The 24,503-nt window shown below is 37.2% G+C and overlaps 1 protein-coding gene across 3 annotated transcripts in view; it reads left to right on the plus strand.

Moving 5' to 3' along the window:
* The window catches only part of bcl7a (BAF chromatin remodeling complex subunit BCL7A), a 54,197-nt gene that overhangs the window by 24,118 nt on the left and 5,576 nt on the right, over nucleotides 1-24,503 (plus strand). For 2 of the 3 annotated variants that reach the window (XM_043715757.1, XM_043715756.1), the window contains exons 2-5: nucleotides 5,990-6,071; nucleotides 7,614-7,710; nucleotides 17,489-17,656; nucleotides 24,272-24,396. In XM_043715757.1, the coding sequence (XP_043571692.1) occupies nucleotides 5,990-6,071; nucleotides 7,614-7,710; nucleotides 17,489-17,656; nucleotides 24,272-24,396 (472 nt within the window). Of the gene's footprint in view, nucleotides 1-5,989; nucleotides 6,072-7,613; nucleotides 7,711-17,488; nucleotides 17,657-20,228; nucleotides 20,317-24,271; nucleotides 24,397-24,503 lie in introns of all 3 variants that reach the window. The other variant, XR_006315388.1, reaches the window with a different exon arrangement.

Here is a 24,503-nt window from a genome sequence, read left to right on the forward strand (position 1 = left end):
GCATCAGGCATGGGAATGATAGATCCTAATCAGGGCATTTACTTGCATAAAGTTTGAGATTACAAAATTGAATATAAAAATGGACTGAGAATTTGCCTTGGCAAGGTCAAGGTTTCTTTAGTTGTGAGGGCAGGCTATAAAAGTGTTTTAAAAACTTGTCCTGAATCTGACACTGTGACAAATAGCTAATTTTCTTTTAAAAATGTATAATTTTGGTATTACATATTGCTGGGAGCATAGAAGTGGCATAATTAGGAGGTGGACTAGTTGTGATGTGAGAAGTTTGATATTCTGATCTCTTGGGTTATCTAGGGACATATGTACATAATGTGTAAAGAGATTGTGTTGTTTGAGCAGAGCTCTGACTTTGAGGGTGAGCTTGCCATACTCTTTATCAGGTGCACAGAAGAATAATTTCTAACCATAGGAGATAAAAACAATTTTAAAGGCCAGATCTTTGTAATGGAGATGGTTTTGTAACTGATGGTATGAGCAAATGAAGAAACAGACTCTTGATGTATAAAAAGTTGGTTGTAGAAAATTTGTAAATTAGAGAGATGAGCATATTTTAAACCATCATAGATGTCCTGACTTGTATTGCCTTCCTACTATCAGGATAAAGAACTTGACAGGATGGCCGTGATGTAGGATGGATGTACTGCAGAAGGAATGAGTGAGACTTGGCACCAAGACAGGCAGACTGCATTACCTGGAAGAACAGGCAAGAAAAGGACCATGAAAGACAACTAGATTTATTGGAGCTGATTTAAATAATTACTTTTTGCTTTCTCAACTTTAGTTTAAAGTAAATTTTTTGAAAGTAGGCTTAAAGAGTAGGTCAGCTTGGCTGCATGGGGTGGGGATGTTGTGGCTAAGACAATTGTGTTTAGGAAAAGTCTCCAGCTGAAAAATATTAATTTCCACATTTTGGAAATTGAGTTGTAAAGTGGTTGTCTCTACCTCTGGACCCAGAGACTTGTGAAAGGCATAGTAGTAATGTTCTTGTTTTTGGACAAGGAGACTTGAGTTCAAATCCCACCTGTTTCCACATAGGTCGTAATATCTGAACGGGTTGATCAGAAAATATCTGGAATTAGAGTTACAGCTAGTATCTTGGTGCATTCACAAAGTTAAGAACTAGCACATTTAATGAAGTATTCACAATGTAGATCAAGTCCAGGCAAGTGGAGAAGGTGTGGGTGATTTGCAGTGCAATCTGGAAAGGCGGGGAGATTGGGCAGAGTGCCTTGAGTGTCTCATACACTAATTGGTTTTGCATTTTGGATTCTGTTGAGGGCAATAGTTTTTCAGAAGAAAGCGATAGTTGACCTTTATGGCAACGGAAGTGACTCAACGGAAGTGACTCAGCAGAAGTTTGTTTTTGGGCAGGGTGGAATAGGGTTGTGGTGATGGGGAAAGGATGTTAGAAGGGCAATAGTGGTAGATACTATTTGTAATGGAAACGGGCATTTCTGACATAGGCGTTAATCCAGGATGGTACGTTGCCTCTCCAGTACCAGCTTAAGGATGTTACAGTAAAGTTGAAGGACCATATTTTGGGAAGGATTGAAGAGCCAGAGATTATGATCCACGTTGGCACCAATGACATTGGTAGAATGAAATCCTGAAAGTAGAGTTTAGGGTGCTAGGCAAGTGACTGAAAAGCAGGACCTGTACAGCAGTAATTTCTGAGTTACAAATCAGTATGGAAAAGAGATTGATGTAATTAATGTGTCTGAAAATAATGGTGTCAAAGGAGAGGGATTTGGATTAACATTGACTATGTAAGAATCTCAAGAAAAATAATTCAATGTAACTGCAATACGCCAATGTCTGTAAACAGCCAAAATTTATTAAGCTGTGGAGGAACCATTAACACTCTTCACAATGCTTGTGAAACCATTGTCAAGGGATCTCTGAACAAAGGGACATTCTTCCTTTGTATGAGTTTTACATTACAGTCAGTAACACCCACAAGACAACCCCCTGCCATTTCCCCACAGTCACATGTCACTCAAGACACAATGTAGTGGTCACATCATTTCCAGAAACAATGTATTGTAAATCATCCCTTAATGGCCAGATCTGTTGTGAATCGTTTTATTAACTGCAAGGAGTAGTCAGAATTTTAATTGTAATGTTCTTACTGATTTCTGAATACAGGATGATAGTTCTTTTACTTCAAATAACTAGGAAATGGCCATGCAAATGGCTCTGAATGGTAAGGGATGGGAATGTAAATTCCTTACATTCTACCTGTAAGATCGAGACATACCACCCTACGACAGGGGCATACCACTCTAGCCTTGGGACATCCAGTTTCCTGCAGGTCGCCTGAAGATGAATGTTTTAGGATTTGGCAAAGGAGGACTAGGCAATTGAGAGATTGTAATGTTAATGTAAAGTGACAAGAAATAGAAAAACAGCTTCTATAGCTTTAAAGCTTCTATTGGTATTCCAAAGAGACTAGCAAAGAGCAAATAAGAGTCCATTATAGGCAGGGCAAGGTTTTGTTTTCATAGAAAATGGAGAAGTGGCAATGAAGCAAAAAAGCTGTTTCCTCAGAGAAAGACACAAATCTTCTGAAATAATTAAGATTAAAGAGTTTAATGAGCATGTGGAATTGAAAGAAAGTAATACTTGTAAAATAGTTTTATTGGAGAAATTAAAGGGACCAAAATTTAGGGAAATCTTGGATCTGATGACCTTAACCTTAATGCTGAAAGAGATAGCCACAAACATATAGTGGATATATTGGTGAAAATCTAAAGAAATTCTATCAATTTTGCAATGGTGCCTGCAGATTGGAAGTCTGAAAATCTTAACTCCATTGTTTAAGAAAGGGGAGAGGAGAATATGGGAAAACTACAGACCTGTTAGCTCGACATCAGTAATATTTACTTATGTTTCAAGAAAGACCTGGAGGCCAAAGTGTTTAACAGCAGAAGCTTTGTAAAGAATTGTTTTGCAGACAAGCCCTCCTTTTCAGTCTCTTGCCTTGCACCTAAATTCTACTTTCAGGACCTCATTCTGCCAAAGATATTGATGCCAATATCGACAACAACCTCTAGCTTTTCAGCCTTTCATCTCCAGAATGACTGATGACATGATTGGAGTTTTAAAGTGACAGTCTGCCATATTTAGCAAATACGCAACATCCCTCACTCTACTCCAGAGGTTCCTGCAATTAAAACATTTTACAATATTTGCAATCGTACATGCAATAGTCAGTAAGAAAGATGTTCTGGGGTATGTGGCTGTCATTGCAGCTTGGGTGTCAGTTTATTTTTCTTATTTGCTTTAACCTCTTGTGTTTTTAGGTGCAATGGTGCTAACGGAGGTAGGTTGTGAAACTTGTGCAAGTACGTCTTCTCAATTTCAGAGTTGAGCCCTGGCCACCCCAAAAATAGCGTATGGCTATCTTGTTCATTCTGGCAATGTCACAGTGCCCGTCATGTAGTTGATTAACAAAGGGTTCCTTTGATGTGGTGTCATGAAGACCCTCATTCTCCATAGAAGACATCCTGCTTGTACAGTTATTGCTAGCTTCCATGTGACAAATGACTTCAGTTCTGGTGTTCTTTCTGTGATCTTGACACAAAAGTACCACATCCATCACTTTTGATAGTAGTGGATCATTTCTAGTGTGCTGCTTGATCTGTCGTAACTGGAGTGTTGTCTGCTGCTTCAAAGTGGAAAATGTCTACATAAGGATTGTTTCTGGTCAACTCATTTGGCAAAAGTTATCTAGAGAGTCCATCAGCATTCCCATGTAAGTTGGATTGCTGATACTTATTGCATAAGTATGAGTTGATAGTAACAACGTCCATTTCTGCATATGGTTCACTAAAAGAGAAGGTGACTTAAAAATTGAGATTGGTGCTCTTAGTATTGTAAATTCCTGCCATGTACATGTATTGGTTAAATAGTGTAATGCCAAAAAATGATTGAGAGCTTCTTTCTCTATCTGTGCAGGGTTCATTTTTACTTTAATGATTTTGATGCCAAGACTATTGGCTACTCTTCAGTACTGGGTAAAATGTGAGAAATGACACCTCCTACTTCATTTGGTGATGCTTGATGTTTGCTTCAACAGTAGCTAGGTCAAAATGGGTCAGGACCTCTGACCCAAGCCTCTTTGACTTGTGTAAAATTTCTTTCATGTTGATCTTCTCACTTTTTAAATTCTTTTCAGAATAATAAATTGTGCTACGGCTTGAGAATGGTTACAAGATTTGTGACAAACCTATCATATTGATTTAGCAAGCCCAAAATAATTCTTTTAGGTGCTGATACCTCAGGTATGGCTTTTGCTTTTGAAGGTGATTATTGTAGTCCCTTAGTATCAGTGGCATGACCTAAATATTCAGAGTTTTAAAAATAATTTATCTCTCTTCCCTCTCTGGCCATAATCTTCATGCCTCTGCAGAGTAACTCTAAATTGTGGAAATGCTCCTCATTTCTCCCCATGACCTCCAATATCTTTTAGCTAATACTAGACTCCTTTGAATCCGCTTAAAAGTTGGTCAGTGGCAAGTTGGAAAGACTGGTGCAGACATGATTCCAAATGGAGGTGTCTTGTATATGAATAGCCCTTTTATGTTACAATTAGGAAGTATTTTGTGACTCAGTCAAGCCTATTTCCAGATGAATGTAGATCCTAACGTCAATTTTACTGAAAAGCTGACCTCCACCTTATCCAGCAAAAAGGTCAAAGAGCACTGCTCACCACATAGATTAATAGTAACCTGAAAATTTCAGTAGATACATACTGATCCATCTTTTTTCATCCCTGATAAGAGTGCGGCCTGTCTTGACCAACCTCGCTAATTCTGTCTTGACTTTTAGTCTGATTTGAATAAAGCACTGATTAGCCTTGCAGTATTTAATTTTAATATGTCATGCTTAAAATCAATGTGACTAAGATATTTTCCATGTATCCCAGATCCCCATTGAAAACAGTGACATGTTTCTTTAGAATTTGAGAGAGATCAATCTCAGAATCTGACAAGCAATTTGCTTCAGCTCAATTGTTTGATTTTCTCCAACCATGTTCTTCTGAATAAAGTTGGAACATTTCATTTTGGTTAAGTGTAAAAGCAAATCTTCAGACTGACCATATAACTCAACTCAGCATTCATATTAATACAATGCTTGTGTATGTTCTGTTAATACAGTTTTGAGTGTTGCAGTACTGTCTCTCTGCAGCTTCTGATACCTGCTTTCAGGTAACAATAAAACTGTTGCCTGGTGTCTGTCTCCATTCTCACCCAGGATAACCTCGTATCAGTTGGTGTTGCCAGCAATAGCCAATGTGTTTAATAACAGTTCCTCTTCAAACTGAAAGTCTGGCTTTTCTTCTATTTCTGCACCATGTAGATTTTCTTCCTCTGAGTGAGCCAAGTTTGATTTTTCCCAATTGCAGGCAAGGCAGTGATTGCAAATCAATGTGAGAAGCCTATGATATTTTAATGCATATCCTTAATAGGAGCAAAGGAACAAAAACTATTTTTATGAAGCACCTTGCACGTTTCTGAGCACTTCAGAGTTAATACACTTTTTGTTGCTGGAGAGATGTGAAAGCCACATTGTAGACAACATAGTTCCACATACAGCACTTAGATAACTAACATTACCAGAAACAGAAACAGATTTGATCATGTTGAAAATTGTTGAACTGGGCATTAGATGCTCCCTGATGCTGCTTTCATAGTTATTTTTAACATTTACTTCCACCTGACAAGAAATTAGAGTCTTGGTTTAATAACTTATCCAAAGGACTTTGTATATTTGTCTTCTGAATTTCTTTGAACTCCATTTCATGTTCTTTGTCAGCACTTGTATACAATATCTCCAAAATGCTATCTTAGATTTTAATTAATAGCAAGAAAAATGGTAAATTGTAATCACTTTTACATGAGCATGAAAATATAAAAACACTGAAGTACCCTTATTTGAGTTTTAAATCTGTTTCTTTCCTGAAACACAGGGAGAAGAAATGGGTAACTGTTGGTGATACATCACTAAGAATCTACAAGTGGGTGCCTGTAACAGAACCTAAAGTTGATGATGTAAGTTGTTCTGTAGTCAAGTGCATTGAAATGTAAGGGGAGCATAAATTAGCTACTACTGAAGTGAATTGCCCAGGGAGTATTGGATGTTTATTTTCAAATTTACAGCCTATGTGTGGATCTAATAGTAGAATAGTTTTGGTAAAGGTAAGTTGCTCATTCAGGTTTGGAGAAACGATGGATGACTAAGAGCCAGCCATTCTGTATTGATCTTGTTCCTGCTCTCCACTCACTTGGAAGAAGCTGATGCTTTGAAGTATAAACTTTCAACAAAGACATTAAAAAAATAATAAAGTTCAAGGTAATTGCATTACTGTCAAATATATTTTTAATTTTGTTTAGACATGAGATTTTTGACATGAGATTTTAAGTATTGAAGGAGAAGAGACCTGAGGGGCAACTTTTTCATGCAGAGGGTGGGTATGTGTATGGAATGAGCTGCCAGAGGAAGTGGTGGAGGCTGGTACAATTGCAACATTTAAGAGGTATTTGGATGGGTATATGAATAGGAAGGGTTTGGAGGGATGGAATGGAATGGGACTAGATTGGGTTGGGGGGGATATCTGGTCAGGTTGGACTGAAGAGTCTGCTTCCATGCTGTACATCTCTATGACTCTGTCATAAGTGAGGTAAGAATAATTCAGCATATGTTTTGAGCAATTTGTGGGAATGCAACAAATGTAGTATGCCATTAGCCATGATGAAAGGTTACGTGGAGGAAAAGCTACTAAGGAGTAGGAGAAATAGAAGTAACTTTTTTTAGTTAGGGTGGTGGCTGTTTGGGTTAGTGGTTACTCTGAGGAATTCGAGACCAGCCACTGGACTAGTGTCAGCAGACAGGAAAGGCAGTGTGCGAATTTGGGTCTCGAGTGGGTAGATGTGGAAAACATGATTTGTCGTCTGGAACTGGGGTCACTGTTCATTTAAGCTGGAGATAAGATCAGTTTCTTTGAGAGTTGTCTCTTTTTGGAACGACTTTCCTCCAAAAGTAGTGGAAGCAGAGTCCTTCAATATATTGATGTAGATACATTTTTGTTGAGCAAGGAAGTGAAAAGTTATTGGGCATAAGTGCAAATGTGCAGTAGTTTGTTCAGCCCTGATACTATTGACTGGCAGAGCAAGCTTAATTGGTGGTGGCCTCCTTCCTATTTTCTTTATTCATATATTTGTGTGTTTAGTTGGTTCTGGTAGGTGAGACCTGCAAATGACAGGTCCTCTTTTGAATAAATGTAACAATGTTTTAATCCATAAATGTTTTAAAACTGAATTATCTGGATAATGTGCTCCATGATATCTTCAGTGAAGTGAGGTCTCCAGTTATAGCATGTCAAACAAGTAAAGTTTGTGTATTAAATTAATGCCATATCTTTCTTGGCTTTTTAACATTATAAATATTTATGGATGGAATTGTAATCATAAATGTTGATGTATTACACACAGAAGTGTATTAAGATCAGAAGTGTACACTATAAAACCAGATTTAACTTACAGAAGTTATATGAATTGTAGATCAAATCTCAACGTTTGTTTTGTTTTGTACAGAAGAACAAGAATAAAAAAAAGGGGAAAGATGATAAATGTGGCTCTGAAGTGACAACTCCAGAAAACAGTTCCTCGCCAGGCATGATGGATATTCAAGGTATATGTATTGTGTTTTTGGTGGATTGTGGATCTTTTGATCATGCCTTAATAGCCAAATTTTACAAGAATTTTATTCAGCTGGTCTTATTGCTAATGTGTACTATCTAGCTATTGTGACCCATTGGGGTATTAAATATAGAACTGAATTACTCAAGTAAAGTTTGGTGATTGTATAGTTAAAATAATCTCTTCCCTTTTAAATTTCAAGCTAAATAATATAGTGCTCACTACTCTTTTTAAAAATAAAACTAAAAAAAATTTCTAGCTTTATATTTAAGAAAACATTTGCTTCCCAGTTTGACACTGGCTAAAACTTTTTTTATTATAAATAATGCAGTATAAGTGGTTTGCTATGAAAAAGTTGAACTTTTTAAAGATCCAAAGGAAAAGCTTCATGTAAAAACAGAGAACCTGGTGCAGGATTAATGAGTATTTTTGTGCATCTGCCTTCGTAAAATAAATAATGTGAAGGTTAAATTGAAAAAGGAAAGATTTATGTACAGGATAAAAGGTAGTAATATAAGACTTTCTGGTAAATCCATCAATAGCTAGAGGTCATGCATTCAAAATTATTGGCCAAAGATCTAGAGGGGAGTTGAAGCTAATTTTTATTGAAGTTGTTGGCAGTTGGAACACTTTATTTGAAATGGTAGCAGTGCATCAAAAATTTTAATATGATATAGCATTGGTACCGGAGAATGAGAATGCACATTGTTTTGTTATAACGCATTGTTCATCAATGCGAATTTGCTGTAGCATGATTGATGAATTGGGGACGCGTGAATTTTAAAACTTGTTGGCTGTAACACGATTATAACACCTTTAAGTGTTGTTTCTAAAGTGTGATATTTTTTTTACTGTAACACGGTTGCTTTAGAATGTAACCATTGCATTCTAGAAGAACTGACTGTATGACAAAAAAATGTGAATGTGTTCTGTTCCTTCAGAGAGCCAGCATAAACTTGAGTGATTTAAACATCCTCTTTTTAATGTTGTATGTTTCTGTAATTTCATGGGTGGCATCTAGCACATCTTGTCCCTGCTGATAGACTCTACCTTGCTGGGCAAAAAAGTGCGATAAGTAAATTTGAAATCCCAAAAATTTACAATTATATTTAGTGAGAGAACTTATCATCTATAAGAATTTAAACATGTCACAAAAAAATCTATTTTTCGTTTAGAATCATAGAATCCCCTACAGTGTGGAAACAGGCCATTTTGGCCCAACAAGTCCACACTGAGTATCCCTCCCAAACCTATTACTCTACATTTACCCCTGACTAACACACTTAACCCACATGTCCCTGAACGCTATGGACAATTTAGCATGGCCAATTCACTTAACTTGAACATATTTGGATTATGGGAGGAAACTGGACCACCTAGAGGAATCCCACGCAGACACGGGGAGAATGTGCAAACTCTACACAGACAGTTGCCTGAGGCTGGAAGCAAACCCATATCCCTGGTGCTGTGAGGCAGCAGTGCTAACCACTGAGCCACTGTGCTGCCAAACCATATGATTGCTTGGCAGAGATGGATATGTTTTATTTCTCTTGCATATGCTCCTGGACATTTTCACTCGTAATTATTCTCTTGCTTATTGTTTCTTGTCACTCACCCCTACAGCGCTCATGCTATGCATCAGCCTGTCTTCTACTCTCACTTTGCCTTGTTTTCCTCTATTCTGTTGCCTTAATCCAAAAGTAGCAAGATACAGTTATTTAAATGGGGAATTTTGAGTGTAGGCCTTAGATGACTGAGGGTGTGGTGCTGGAAAAGCACAGCAGGTCAGGCAGCATCCGAGGTGCAGGAAAATTCATGTTTCGGGCATAAAGTCTTTATCGGTAAAGTGTTCTCTGATATCCAGCATCTGCAGTCTTCATTTTCTCTTAGATGGCTGAGACTCTGGTATAGAAGATGGTGCAGGGAAGGACATAATTTTAACATGGGTGATGTTCAGAGTTTTTAAAACAAAGTTTGAGAATTTTTAAATTCAGTGGTTTGGGGAAAGGGAAGCAGTTGACAAGAAAAATGATGCTGGGGAAGCATAACTTGATACTTAAGGTTGAGAGATTTATGGAAGGTTAATCTCTGGAGAAGTGAATTTACTAATTGTGGTATTTTGGGCTTTGAAACTGCAAGGTGAGGCATTATTGTAAAAGGTAATGTTATGGACCGGATCAGACCCCTTCAAAATACATTAAGAGGATAGCTATTATGCTGCCTTATTTTAAAGGCAAGTGCCCAGCATTTCACTCCGGATACAATTAGATTGTTCAAACTATTGCATTTAAAGCAAAACACACTTTATTCATACACAATAGTTAGAAGGCAACAACCGAAAGAAGTTGTTGGAGTAACTTTATTGGAAAACCTAACAGAATAATAGATTATTTAACTACTGAACAGTATAGTTAAATACTGTTCCAATATAGTAGCATCCCATAAACACACCATTGGCAAAATCAATAAAATAGATTGTCTCACGTGCAATTCTAGGAGCCCGGGAGGAAACACATTAAGAGAACTCCAGAGGATGTAGCAGGGAGAGATGCACGGTGGCTTCTAAACCTGCTGAGACTCCAGCAACTGCTAGTAAAAAAAACTTTTGGGTCTGTGGGAGCTGGCCCTATCTATTCAGGCTACTTCTATTGTTCCAACTTTTTAAAACAAAACCCCAAGGCCTTACAATATGTTTACTTTGAGTTTTCAGTAGACAGCTCAATGCCTCTCTTTATCTAAAACACAAGCAGGACTAAATACACCTCTTAAAGCCATAGTTTCATTATAGTACAAATATCTGACCTGAGTTATAGGAGCAGCATTGTGCTGAAGTTTCAGGATCAAACAAGTTATGTGAGATTGGCTCAGCTGAAGAAATTTCTCAAAAGTTGACCTTGCATGTGGATATACCCATTTAGATAACTTGGCTCATAAGGAGTATCTGAATTTGAGAGTTCAGATTAAAATTCAAATTATCAAGTATGTGCTGGGTTCTAGCTTGGCAATTAAATGTTGCAACTGTTTCAGATCCCTGAATGACTGTCAGCAATGTTGATGGAGATTGTCTGTTAAAGTTTATCAAGTCTTGCATATAGAGCTTTTTGTCATATATTAAGCATGAGAAGAAAAGTGTTTTTTCCATTGGTTAAAGGTTTTCAAGAACCACTCAATTTATTTTATCCATTGAATCAATTGAGAATATTTCTCAAACTTCTACCATATTCTCTAGCTTCGTACTGAGGAAAGATATAGTAAATGTACATGACAGAAATATTTAAATGTAACAACTTCTTATTTCCGTTCTGATTTTTGCCCATTTTGTTGCCACAATCAAAAACTTCCTGTTTTCGATCCAAGTACAGGTAGTTCTGGGGTAATGTGCATTTTGGCAGCCTGATTTGGCTATAATTCTGGATCAGTGGTGCTGGAAGAGCACAGCAATTCAGGCAGTATCCGAGGACTCTGAATTGCTGTGCTCTTCCAGCACCACTGATCCAGAATCTGGTTTCCAGCATCTGCAGTCATTGTTTTTACCTCGTGATTTGGCTATAATGTCACTGAAAAATTAGGGAATGGTATTTTTAAAAATGCTTACCTGTTTGGAGTAGTGCGATTCTAGCAGGGATCGGTTCGTGCATTTTGTTCTGTGCATGCGCTGATGTCTATGTTAAAACGCTTGTCAGTCTGCACATACAAGCTAGTGAGGGCATGAATAGGAGGATAGAGCAGATGACTGCATGGCTGAGGAGCTGGTGTTTGGGAGAAGGATTCACATTTTTGGATCATTGGAATCTTTCTTGGGGTAGAAGTGAGCTGTACAAGAAAGACAGATTGCACCTAAATTGGAAGGGGACTAATATACTGGCAGGGAAATTTGCTAGAACTGTTTGGGAGGATTTAAACTAGTAATGTGGGGGGGTGGGACCCAGGGAGATAGTGAGGAAAGAGATCGATCTGAGACGGGTACAGCTGAGAACAGAAGTGAGTCAAACAGTCAGGGCAGGCAGGGGCAAGGTAGGACTAATAAATTAAACTGCATTTATTTCAATGCAAGGAGTTTAACAAGGAAGGCAGATGAACTCAGGGCATGGTTAGGAACATGGGACTGGGATATCATAGCAATTACAGAAACATGGCTCAGGGAAGGGCAGAACTGGCAGCTTAATGTTCCAGGATACAAATGCTACAGGAAGGATAGAAAGGGAGGCAAGAGAGGAGGGTGTGTAGCATTTTTGATAAGGGATAGCATTACAGCTGTGCTGAGGGAGGGATAGCATTACAGCTGTGCTGAAATACATCCAGGGAAGTTATTTGGGTGGAACTGAGAAATAAGAAAGGGATGATCACCTTATTGGGATTGTATTATAGATCCCCCAATAGTCAGAGGGAAATTGAGAAACAAACTTTGTAAGGAGATCTCTGCTAACTGTAAGAATAATAGGGTAGTTATGGTAGGGGATTTTAACTTTCCAAACATTGACTGGGACTGCCATAGTGTTAAAGGTTTCGATAGTGCGGAATTTAAGTGTGTACAAGACAATTTTCTGATTCAGTATGTGGATGTACCTACTCAAGAAGGTGCAAAACTTGACCTACCCTTGGGAAATAAGGCAGGGCAGGTGACTGAGGTGTCAGTGGGGGAGTACCTTGGGGCCAGCGACCATAATTCTATTTGTTTTAAAATAGTGATAGACCAGATCTAAAAGTTGAAGTTCTAAATTGGAGAAAGGCCAATTTTGACTGTATTAGGCAAGAATTTTCAAAAGCTGATTGGCGGCAGTTGTTAGCAAGTAAATGAACGGCTGGTAAATGAACAGCTGTTAAAGGAACGGCTGGAAAGTGGGAAGCCTTCAGAAATGAGATAACAAGAATCCAGAGAAAGTATATTCCTGTCAGGGTGAAAGGGAAGGCTGGTAGATTTGGGAATGCTGGATGACTAAAGAAATTGAAGGTTTAGTTAAGAAAAAGAAGGAAGCATATGTCAGGTACAGACAGGATAGATCGAGTGAATCCTTAGAGTATAAAGGAAGTAGGAGTATACTTAAGATGTCTTGAAACGCATAAAAGTGAATAAATCCCCAGGACCTGATCAGGTGTACCCGAGAACTCTTTTTGGGAAGCTAGAGAAGTGATTGCTGTGCCTCTTGGTGAGATATTTGTATCATCGATAGTCACAGGTGAGGTGCCGGAAGACTGGAGGTTGGCAAACATGGTACCACTGTTTAACAAGGGCGGTAAAGACAAACCAGGGAACTATAGACCGGTGAGCCTGACCTCGGTGGGCAAGTTGTTGGAGGGAATCCTGAGGAAACACAAGGACTGATTAGGGATAGTCAACATGGCTTTGTGCGTGGGAAATCATGTCTCACAAATTTGATTGAATTTTTTAAGAAGTAACAAAGAAGATTGATGAGGGCAGAGTAGTAGATGTGATCTATATGGACTTGAGGAGAAAGTGAGAACTGCAGATGCTGGAGATCAGAGCTTAAAAATGTGTTGCTGAAAAAGTGCAGCAGGTCAGGCAGCATCAAAGGAACAGGAGAATCGATGTTTTGGGCATAAGCCCTTCAGGATTGAGGAAGGTGTGCCAAGCAGGCTAAGATAAAAGGCTGCCTTTTTTATTTTTAACACATTTTTAAGCTCTATATGGACTTCAGTAAGGCATTCGACAAGGTTCCCCATGGGAGACTGATTAGCAAGGTTAGATCTCATGGAATACAGGGTGAACTAGCCATTTGGATACAGAACTGGCTCAAAGGTAGAAGACAGAGGCTTGTAGTGGAGGGTTGTTTTTCAGACTGGAGGCCTGTGACCAGTGGAGTGCCACAAGGATCGGTGCTGGGCCCTCTACGTTTTGTCATTTACATAAATGATTTGGAGGTACAGTTAGTAAGTTTGCAGATGACCCCAAAATTGGAAGTGTAAGTGGACAACGAAGAAGGTTACCTCAGAGTACAACATGAACTGGACCAGATGGGCCAATGGGCTGAGAATTGGCAGATGGAGTTTAATTCCGATAAATGCGAGTTGCTGCGTTTTGGGAAAGTAAATCTTAGCAGGACTTATACACTTAATGGTAAGGTCCTAGGGAGTGTTGCTGAACAAAGACCTTGGAGTGCAGGTTCATAGCTCCTTTAAAGTGGAGTCACAGGTAGATGGGATAGTGAAGGCGGCGTTTGGTATGCTTTCCCTTATTGGTCAGAGTATTGAGTACAGGAGTTGGGAGGTCATGTTGTGGCTGTACATGACATTGGTTAGACCACTGTTGAAATATTGCGTGCAATTCTGGTCTCCTTCTTATCGGAAAAATGTTGTGAAACTTGAAAGGGTTCAGAAAAGATTTACAAGGATGTTGCCAGGGTTGGAGGATCTGAGCTACAGGGAAAGGCTGAACAGGCTGGGGCTGTTTTCCCTGGAGCGTCGTAGGCTGAGGGGTGACCTTTTAGAGGTTTACAAAATTGAGGGGCATGGATAAGATAAATAGGCAAAGGGGTGGGGGAGTACGGAACTAGAGGGCATAGGTTTAGGGTGCGGGGGGAAAGATATAAAGGAGACCTAAGGGGCATCTCTTTCAAGCAGAGGGTGGTAAGTGTCAGGAATGAGCTGCCAGAGGATGTGGTGGAGGCTGGTACAATTGCAACATTAAAGAGGCATTTGGATGGGTATATGAATAGGAAGGGTTTGGCGGGATATGGGCTGGGTGCTGGCAGGTGTGACTAGATTGGATTTGGATATCTGGTCGGCATGGACGGGTTGGACCGAAGGATCTGTCTCCATGCTGTACATCTCTGTGACTCTATGCACCAATGTCCGTACTGTTCTGCATGTGCTGGTGTCTGTGCCATGTAAGGCATCAATTCTGATCTTCGTACCATTCTGCTCACTCACTGATGTTTGTGCCTGAAGTCTCCCTACAGTTCTGTATGTGCACGATATCAGCGCTGGTCTTCGTGGTGTTCTATGCATGAATGGATCTCAGCTGCAGACAGAGCAGCTTTCTTTGAGAGGTACATTCTGAAACTTTGGACCAAATAGAAGCTTCATGTGCTAACTATTCTGAAATTCTGTGCAGCTAAGATTCTGGAATGAGTTTCATATCTTACCAGGATATGTACAGAAAGCAGCTTTCTTACATTTTTAAATGTATTGTTAAATTTACTTTTTTTATTTCATTAATAAATATGATTTCAACCTTCATTCCGCTGTGCTCTACCTTTTTGGGGTGATTTTTGAGTGATTGTGAGCAATTTTTTTTTTTGCTGGTCTGCCCTGAGCCCCATTTTTTCCCGTAATCCTTTTATTTATATCAAGCAATTTTCTATTGAGCGAGGTTTTGCTGGAACACAGTAGTGTTATAGGAGAACTATCTATAGGTATTTTATTCAACTTTTTTCATCCTGTCTGTATTTTTAAATTTAATGTTGGGAATCATATTCCTTTACACATTCTTTTCTTGCTCAAATATAACTGTCTTTTTATTTAATCCTTTTTTAAAAGCAATTCTTTTTTGGTTAGTGAGCGTGGTTCTTCATGACCTTCAGTTTTTTTTTGAGAAGCAATTGTTGAAAGAGGATGCTTATCAGCAAAAAATCTGGTAGATTCCATGAATGGAATTCCTATGCTTAAAATGTAAGTGAAATTATTGACAAATCTGTTTGAGTATTGAACTGTAATGATGAAAGGATAATTTTTAAACTAGAGGAAAATTTGTAGTGGACTACCCCAGAACCTTTGTTTTATTACACCCCTGTTTCTCTTGATTTACAATTATGATTCAGATCTTGATGTGCAGGGGCTAATTTAAAAGTTTAGGTACGATATAAAAGTTGGAAGCTTTGTAAACCATGAGGATGACTGAAGAACTTCAAAAGAACACTACAAGTTGGACAAGTGGGCAGATTGGTAACAGATGAAGTTCAGTATGGAAAAGTGAAGTGATGCATTTTAGAACATGGGGAGATGTTATAAAATAAAGGGTACTATTGAAGGATGTGAGGTGCGGAGACCTGGGTATATGTGTGCGTAAAGCATTAAAGGTGGAAGGACAGGTGGATAGAGCATTTAATAAAGCATATAGTATTCTAGGTATTATTAATAGGGGCATAAATTATAAGTGGGAGGTTACAGTTCTCCTGTATAAGACACTAGGTTAGACCTCAGCTGGGATGTTCTGAGTGCGTTACTACAGGAAGGATATGAACACATTGGAGATGATGTTTTCAATAATGATTCTATTGATGAGAAGCCTCAATTATGGAGGTAAATTGGAGAAGCTGGGGCTGTTTATTTTGGATAAGAGAAGGCTAAGAGGAGATTTGATAGAGGTTTGCAAATGTCTTGACGTGAAAAAAGTAGACGATTAGGTGTTCTCGATCATGATTTTGGACCAAATAGATGTTTCATGTGCTAATGATTCTGAAATGAGTTTTGTACCTTACCAGGATATATTTCATGTATCTTTTTTAAACCAACTATTGGAAATGCATTCTGAATATGATACTGCATGGTTCCTTATTTGCTCCTCAACTTGTTGCTACTGTGTATAATTTCTTTAATGGCATTGGGGAAAATAGCTATTGTATCACAATAATATAGTGCTAATATTGAGCTAACAATATGCACACAGATAAAAATTGGTAAAGGATTATTGAACTTTGAAACAGACAATATAATTGAAGAATGTTTAATGACAAAGGAACCCCAGGTATGGTGGAAGAAAATAATTGAGACAATCATCTTATTCATTTTGTTACAACCTACATCATTGCTTCAAATATACTAACCTGGAGCCTTACACCAGGTTGCCAATTGTGGGAGAGCTTTTAATGAATGAATTTATAGTGGGATGAATTTGTTTGCACTATTAGGTTAAATGCTTGGCTTGGCCAAAGAAACTGTAAATTGGAATACTAAGCAATGTTTACTACTGTCACAGTAATGGGCCAAAATTTTAAGTCCATTGCGACACCACCCTAGTTTTCCTGAGGGAGGCCCCTGTGCAAATTATGGTACTGAAAAATGTGAAGTTCCTAATTCTTGCATTTTAAAAAAAAGCAATATCAGCATTATGTTCATTTCATTGATCATTTGACCTCCGTTCAGTCTGTTGATGAGCCTGGTTTATGACACAAAATTGGGCATGTAGGTCGGCATTCTTGCAAGAACCTATTCACTTCATCAAGTCTATACCAGCTCTTTGGAAAATAGATATCGATCTCCCACCTTTTTCCTCCTCCACATTCATTTTCAGATGATTTAATAATTCCCTTTTGAGTGCTTTGAATGAACTTGCCTCACTGTGACAGTTCAGCATCTTATTTTTGCGCAGTCTTCAAAACTAACTTAAGAGGAGAGATGCTATGTCCTTGGAAGACTGACTTAAAGCTGACTTTCTGCAAAGTGGGAAATATGAAACTATAGATGTGGGAGCACATGAAGATTTTTGATGTTGACCTTGCACTACAAAACTCAATGTAAAACTTCCAATGCGTTCAAACGTAGCTGTATTAATATAAGATGATATTGGGAATAAATCCTGTCAGTGTATTCAAAAATTGTATACTTGAACTTGAAGAATTCAGATTCCAACGGCGTTCTGAAAAGCTAGGTTCCTTTGTGGAGGTGAAGAAGAACAAAATCCAAAGTTGTGCTTGTCTGCAAGTGTTCCTTTCTCTGTGCTTTCACCTTTCACTTTCCATTTTATTCCCACAGCATTTTGTCAAATGTGTAAAATTTTATCTAATTCAATTTTTTTGATGTTTGTAAATTAGATGAGAACAGTAATCAGAGTTCCATAGCAGATGCTTCTCCAATGAAGCAGGAGAACAGCAGCAATCCAAGTCCTGCACCAGAGCAGAATTTAATAATCCAACCAGAGGGTGCTGAAACTGGGACTGAGGAGGTTCAGCCCCCTATCAAAGAACGGCCCAGCTCTGACGGTAAGGGTTAAAACAGATTGAGGAATAGAAATCAGGACTTTGCAGGAGTCCTCAGGTCAAAATCCAATTCCTGGTAGTATTTTCTGAGTGGAGAAACTCTCACCCAACTTTGAATACATTTATTGATCCTTGAATGAAAATCAAAACCTTATTCGTGAAAATGTAAACATTGGGTGTGATTGTTTCTTAAAATGTAAATAAAGAATGAATTGCATTATAATTGAGATTTTGAAAATTTTATCATAATGGAAGGATGACAGTACGTTTAACAGAAAGTTGGTCTATTTGGGAGGTTATGACAAATTAAGATAAAGGAGTACTTTTGGGTAAATAAACAATTTGGATAATCCTCAGAGCAAATATTCAAATGTAAACAATGTCTGTGTATGAATACAGGAGGTAAATAAGAAATTGTGAAACAAATGCTCAATGGAGTATCTATTAGAATTTTAGGTGCTTTTTACCAGAATTGGGGACATCTCTGATAGTTACTTTGGTTTTACTTTCAGTTTTGTTGTTTTGGGATCCATGAAAGATGGTTAACAGTATTCAATCTTCCAAATGCAGAATTTTAGTAAAGATGCCCATGCTGAACAATTTTAAGATCATATTTCAAAAATCATACATCCAGAGTATTCAAGTCATTAATTGTTTGACTCAGTGTGATGCTATTATTTAATGATACCTATAACATACAATGCTCATACATAAATACAGTATTTTAAAGTTTGATTTGAAAAAAACATTAGAACTATAATTTTTTAAGCTTGTGCTCTTGCGGTTCTGACTGTTTCCTTTCTTCACTGAAAACGCTGACAGTTATTTCTGTAGCTCATGATTATAACAGAAAACAGGTACTGAAGAGTTCCTGATAAGTGATTATTGGGGAAATCTGGGTCGTGAACAAAATATAGATGTTACCACCAGGTAAACCTTTAGATGCCTGCATTTGCAAGCAGGAGTCACTACATAGGAAGAGGAGATAACCTGCCTGATATTTCTTTTTACATTTTCTTGCTCCCTATGACATGGAGTCTGTAGCCAGTGGTTTGTTGTTACCCAGGCTGAGATTAGTTAACTTAGAATGAATGGGGCATTGAATTCTTGTAGTCTGATTTATTAGAAAATATACAATATGTGACACCCATGACCAAGTGAATAAAAGATGATTTGAAAGAACTTCTGTCTTGATTTCAAATTGTCAAAAGTGTATAGAGAATATTGGATTTCTGAGGAATTGCCAGTTAATTGTTTCATCTGATATACAGATCTGAGATCTGTAAGATTGCTGGATATTGATTATTTTCTGTAATGTTCTAATAGAATTCAAAGATGTATTTTTTTTTAAGCACAGGTAGTGTTAGGGCATGTGCTTGTTGCTGATGTGTGGTTTCCGTATTGGAAGATTGATGATTTTGAAGCAAGTTCTTCAAGTCACAATTCAGCATCTTACAGGGAACTTAACTAGCAATAAGTAAAATGCAGAAACTGTTGAGATCAAAGGCCTTGGTAAAGAAAACCTTTCCTCTGTTTATCCTCTTCAGAAGCTTTTATTATTGTTGCTGCTGGAGATCTTTTTATGTCCCTTATGTACAGTTCATTTCCTGTCTTGTCAGTGGAGTGATCTCTAGGAGACGATCAGGATGGATTTTGAATTGATAATGCACAAAGGAATCCATGTGTCCTGTTCTCTGGGGAGGTCAACAGTCTACTCTCTAATTGGCAGTACATGGAGTTTGCAAAGTGACCTCTCTGGAAAGGTCCAAACCTCACTCTCAGAATATCACGTGGCCTTGCAGGTGATCATTCTTCTTTTCAACTATTCAACCTTGCATTAGACTTTTATACTGCTCTCTGATATAGTAGTTGGAGTCCCACTGTTTAATTGTAAAAATAAGTAAAATGGGGCCCTTTATGCCCTTTCATGACTGCTCATTGGCTACCACAGAATTTGGCATTTTGATATCTAACACTTGAGCTACACTGCTACCTGGTCACGTGGAAGGGAATAAAAGGGTCATGATTCCATTTATACCTTTTTATGCAATCGTAAGCTATGTACTACAAAATACTTTGGGCTTAAATTCGGCAATTTCTGTCTAATCCAGAATATGCTTCGCTTAATTTTCTGTCTTGATGAATTTAGAATACCTCTTGGAAGTATGGAAGTGAGACCAGAAGATGAAAATTTTGCTTGCCAAATGAAATTTGTGCTATCTGAGCTTGTTTACTTAAAATCAGTAGAAACACTGAAGTAGACTTGGCCAGTTACTGCAATTTTTTTTTGAAAAGCAGTTGGAAGGTCCCTCCGGTCATGGGTCATGAACAGTTTGACTACTTTTGCCTCTTCATTGGCATAATAATTGTGACGTGAGGGAGGAGGTGGTGAAAGCTGCATAGCTTTTTAAAAGATTTCTGTTTTCATTTTTCTAAATGAAATTTTGAATTGAATTTTTCAAGCCAAGTAACCGAAAAACACGTATTAATTTAAACTAGATAGCTAGACAAATAACTTTTTTCCTGTAATTGTTTTAATTTGAAATCTCCTTTTCTATGCCTTCCTGCCTCCAAGCTGTCCTTCATCTGGGAGGACGGGACCGTCTGGGTAGCAGACTTCTTCAGAGGCACCATGGAAGCTCCTCCATGTCTACCAATAAGAGGTGTGCTTTGTGGGACGGGATAGGTTTCTGTGTGTGTGTATACATGTATGTGTACTTGTGTTTTTTTTCTTTACCACAAGGCTATTAAACTGCTCAGCTGAGAATTGGAAAAACTCAATTTTAGCAGTGACAAATAATTAATTTGAATTTGATTTTAAACTTGCTCCCTTTCAACGTGAGTCCCACATTAAAGCTACAAGCCTCCTTATTATAAGGTTAGCATAAAAAGCTTAAAGATTGATAGAGTTTCAAGAGTTATTTATGGGAATAATCACTATATTTTGTTTATCTTTCCAACAATTTTGTGATGTGTTTAATTTCAATCTACCCTTAAATGTTTATTTCTTAATAAATGTCAAAATTCACTCATCTAAGATCAGGTGATATTAATTTGATTTCTTTTTCACGTTCTTTTGAATGTTCCAACACTTAAGATTTATTTTTCAATGGCAGTTTTATTCCTTTCATGCCTCAAGGCATTGTCTTTCACGTAAGACAGTTAGTGATAAAATTCACTTTGCTATCTCATTCAAGTGTTCATTATTCATATATGAATATGGTCAATAAGTGTCTGTAGGCTATGTGTCTTTGCAGCTTCAGTCCATCCTGTTCTTATCCGTTGTTGGCATGATTATTTTTAACCATGGCTAAGCGGTAAAGTGGAAAATAAGAGTGAATGTACCTCTTTACCTCTGGATGAGGCAGTGATTGTGTGATTTGGGTGGGTGGGGGGAGTTTGGTGGAACTCAACTGCAGCTCTTTCGAAGCTTGCTAACACAGTATCAGACCATGCCCATCCATCCATCTGGTTCAACTACTTGCTCAGTAAATTAATTGACTTTCAAGGAACAGCTTAGGTTTAAATAACTTTTCCCAACAAATGCCTCGTTAGCCCATCTGATTTTCCTAAATTGATGTATTAACTATTTGGGCCATTCATGTTGTAATTCACATTTTATACTTGGATCAATACTCATTTTTGGGTTTGACTTTTACATAAGTTTGGCTTTTCTTTGTGTTTAGTGTCTGGGATATTATAAAACAGATCCGTGAATCAAATAGCACACCATTTTATAAGTATTCTAAAGCATCTTCCCATTTTGTCTAGACTATTTTCACTTCACCCTGTACATTACCTGTTGCGCTTTTTTAACTGTGTCATGTTGGCTAAATTTATTCATGCAGTTTTCCCCTCCCAACAAATGCTCTGTGGTGGCAACTGTGGCAAGAATTCTATTTCTAATTAAACATTTATATAAAAGTCCCATTCAATTGCTGCAAAAATGAGACTGACCAACTCTGTAGCCTTCTAAAATCTAATAAACTCAAGTAGTACCAACTTTTATTATGCAATAAAATTTATTTTCCAATATTAAGTATTAATTGCATTAGGAACCAAGTAGGGAAATAGCAATTTGAGCAAACCCTTATACATCTTTAAACATTGTATACTTGAAGCATATCCACATGATCCTTCGTAATGCTGGTTATTCAGAATGCAGTAATCCTACTAGTGGTACTTATTTCTAAAGTATTAAATGCATTGTTGACTGACTTAGAATGTAGAAAAGCAGCCATGTTTACTTAACAGCAATACAATAACACATTCTTAATTAATTGGACTTTAACATTTGAAATGACTCTTTGAACTATATTTAATTTTGATTCATAGTTAATAATGGATCTTAAAATTTAATTTTCTCTGAATTTAAAAGGGTATGGCTAGGTCTCGTGATTTCACATTTCCGTTTCTCTAGCAGCGCTTATGTTGTGGGTTTGAGAGAAATGTTCAGTGAATTTGTGTACAGATGAATTTTAGGTTTAAAACACTTTTTGGTTATTTTTGGGGTGGTATGGCCAATTCTCTACTTACTCCTCCCCAGTTGCATATTTTTGTCAAATGCTTTGCTAATTAATAATGAAGCATCTGAAAAATGCTTCACTTTTTGAAATGTTTTAACTTTGGTGGGCAAACTCTCTTCTGAGATATTTGGCTGACTAACGCATTTGTTTTGCAGCCTTTTAATCAATAATGACATTACCTATAAAAACTGCTTGAAGCTTTCTAGTTTATGCAGAAAGTCTTGACCATACATTTATAGCTTCCTCTAAAGAATTACATTTCTATTCATGATTTTTAATTTAAACTATGGTGCCTAAGGTTATTATTTAATATTTATCACAAAATAATAGTGCACATGGGCCATTTGACCCACAGCCCCTGTGCCAACACTTTTTTAGTATGATCCAACTTGTCATAGTTGATATTTGAAATGCTGTTTCATTAATGATTAATACTATACCTGTGACATAGATATATTTCAAAGGTACTGAACTACTAGGTGCTCAAAGTGTCAGAAGATGTTTGTTTATAAAGTGACTTTAAAATATTTCCCTCATGTTAACTTGTGGATTTATGTTTTAGCATAGTCAATCTGGAATATTAATTTGTGACTGGCTTAATTTTAGTGTTATCACACACTTGGACTTAGGTTCCTTTTAGCATCATATAGGTTTGGGGTCATTTTTTTTTTAAGAGGGAAAAAAAAATTACTGGCTTAACTCTAAAACTTTAAGTTGCGCAGTCACAATATTTCCTGATGTATTAAACTTACTTTTCAATACTATCAAAATGATATCAGTATTATATATCTATTTAATATAGTCCCTCTAATTGTCAGGCCATTGAAACAGTTGTGCTGCAAAAGCAAAATGTAAATTTTTGTGCATTCGTTCATATATTCCACTTTTCTATTGGATGTGATGGTGGAGAAAGAAAGAGCATACTTAGATATCGGAAGCACAATTATTGAATTTCTATACTGAATTTTTAAAAATATATGCTTTAAAGGTATTCACTTTGTTCTCTGTTATGCCTCAGATTTTCTTTCTCTGCCTTCCCTAGGGGAAAAGTGACTTTTTTTTATCAAATTTGATTCTGAATTATATTGAAAATTACCATGATAGAAACCATTATTGTATTCAGAAATGCTGTCTTTTTGGAAATAAGTAGGAGGAATGGTTTGATCGTTTTTGATGAGGTGTTCCTGTTACAACTTCTATTATATACGAATAGATTCATGTTGAATTGGAACGCTTTTTAAATTGAATGGTGTTAGCTTCTTTTGATGGGAGAGAATGTGCATCCATTTCTCAGTATTATTCAGTATGAAAATTTGGGAATTTTGATTTTTACTCTGCATTTAAGAATGAGTCTGCAATAGTTTTCCATGTTGAAACAGCTTTGCAAAAATATTCCACACGTGTAGAGAATTTTTTCAGCTTTTGTAAACCTCATTTTCCTTTTTAGGTCATCTATTTACCACTTAACTTCTGAGGGACACTCAGTCAACTTGTTAGCTCCCCTCTTTCTTGCTAGTATTGCTTTGTAACTCCTTGCTAAACAGTGCACGAATGAGGCCTTCATAATATGCATTGATTTGCTTTAAATGGCTAGGAATGAAAACTTCAGTGAAATCCTGGATATGACCATGTGACCTTCAAACACAGTCAGTGCACTGATTTTGGAGGTCATGTGTGGCAATAATCTGTTTGCAGAATGATAGAATTAAAATTTGGAATGTATTTTGAAAAGCTCTTTTAAACCGTTTCTACATAAATTTATCAACCTGAAAATCTCCAACATTTGTGCCCATTATTGTAATCCATGCTGCATAATCCAGGATAGTTTTTGTATTGTTGAAAGTTTGGCTGAAGGACAAAGATTCCTTGGTCATAGAGGTTTTTTTCAATGGAGCATTCTTTTCTGTCACATTTCTCGCAAACTTAAGATCTAGCAGCTTGCCTTTTGTCAGATTGGTTACCACTTTTTTCAGAATATCTGTCTTTAACTAGTTTGTCTTAATTAAAGACACCAATCTTTGTGAAACTGTGATAAGTTTAAAAATGTGAAAAATGAAATCTAATATATATACATTTGCTGTTTTTGTTATAGACACATCACCACCAGCAGAGCCAAATTCCCAAACTCCCCCAGAATTATCTCCAACTGATTTAGAGAAATCAGATATGCAGCCATTGGGAGTAAAAGAGAACACAGAGACTACCAAAGATACTCAGGTATAAGTGACAGAGTTTTTACAATCCTGCAAATGCTAGTCATATTTGGAGCAATAAATTATCTGAAACATTGAACGATAAGAGCGTAGGTTTTAAAAGTATACATT

The sequence above is a fragment of the Chiloscyllium plagiosum genome, chromosome 25 (genome assembly GCF_004010195.1).
Source record: "Chiloscyllium plagiosum isolate BGI_BamShark_2017 chromosome 25, ASM401019v2, whole genome shotgun sequence".
Taxonomy (NCBI): domain Eukaryota; kingdom Metazoa; phylum Chordata; class Chondrichthyes; order Orectolobiformes; family Hemiscylliidae; genus Chiloscyllium; species Chiloscyllium plagiosum.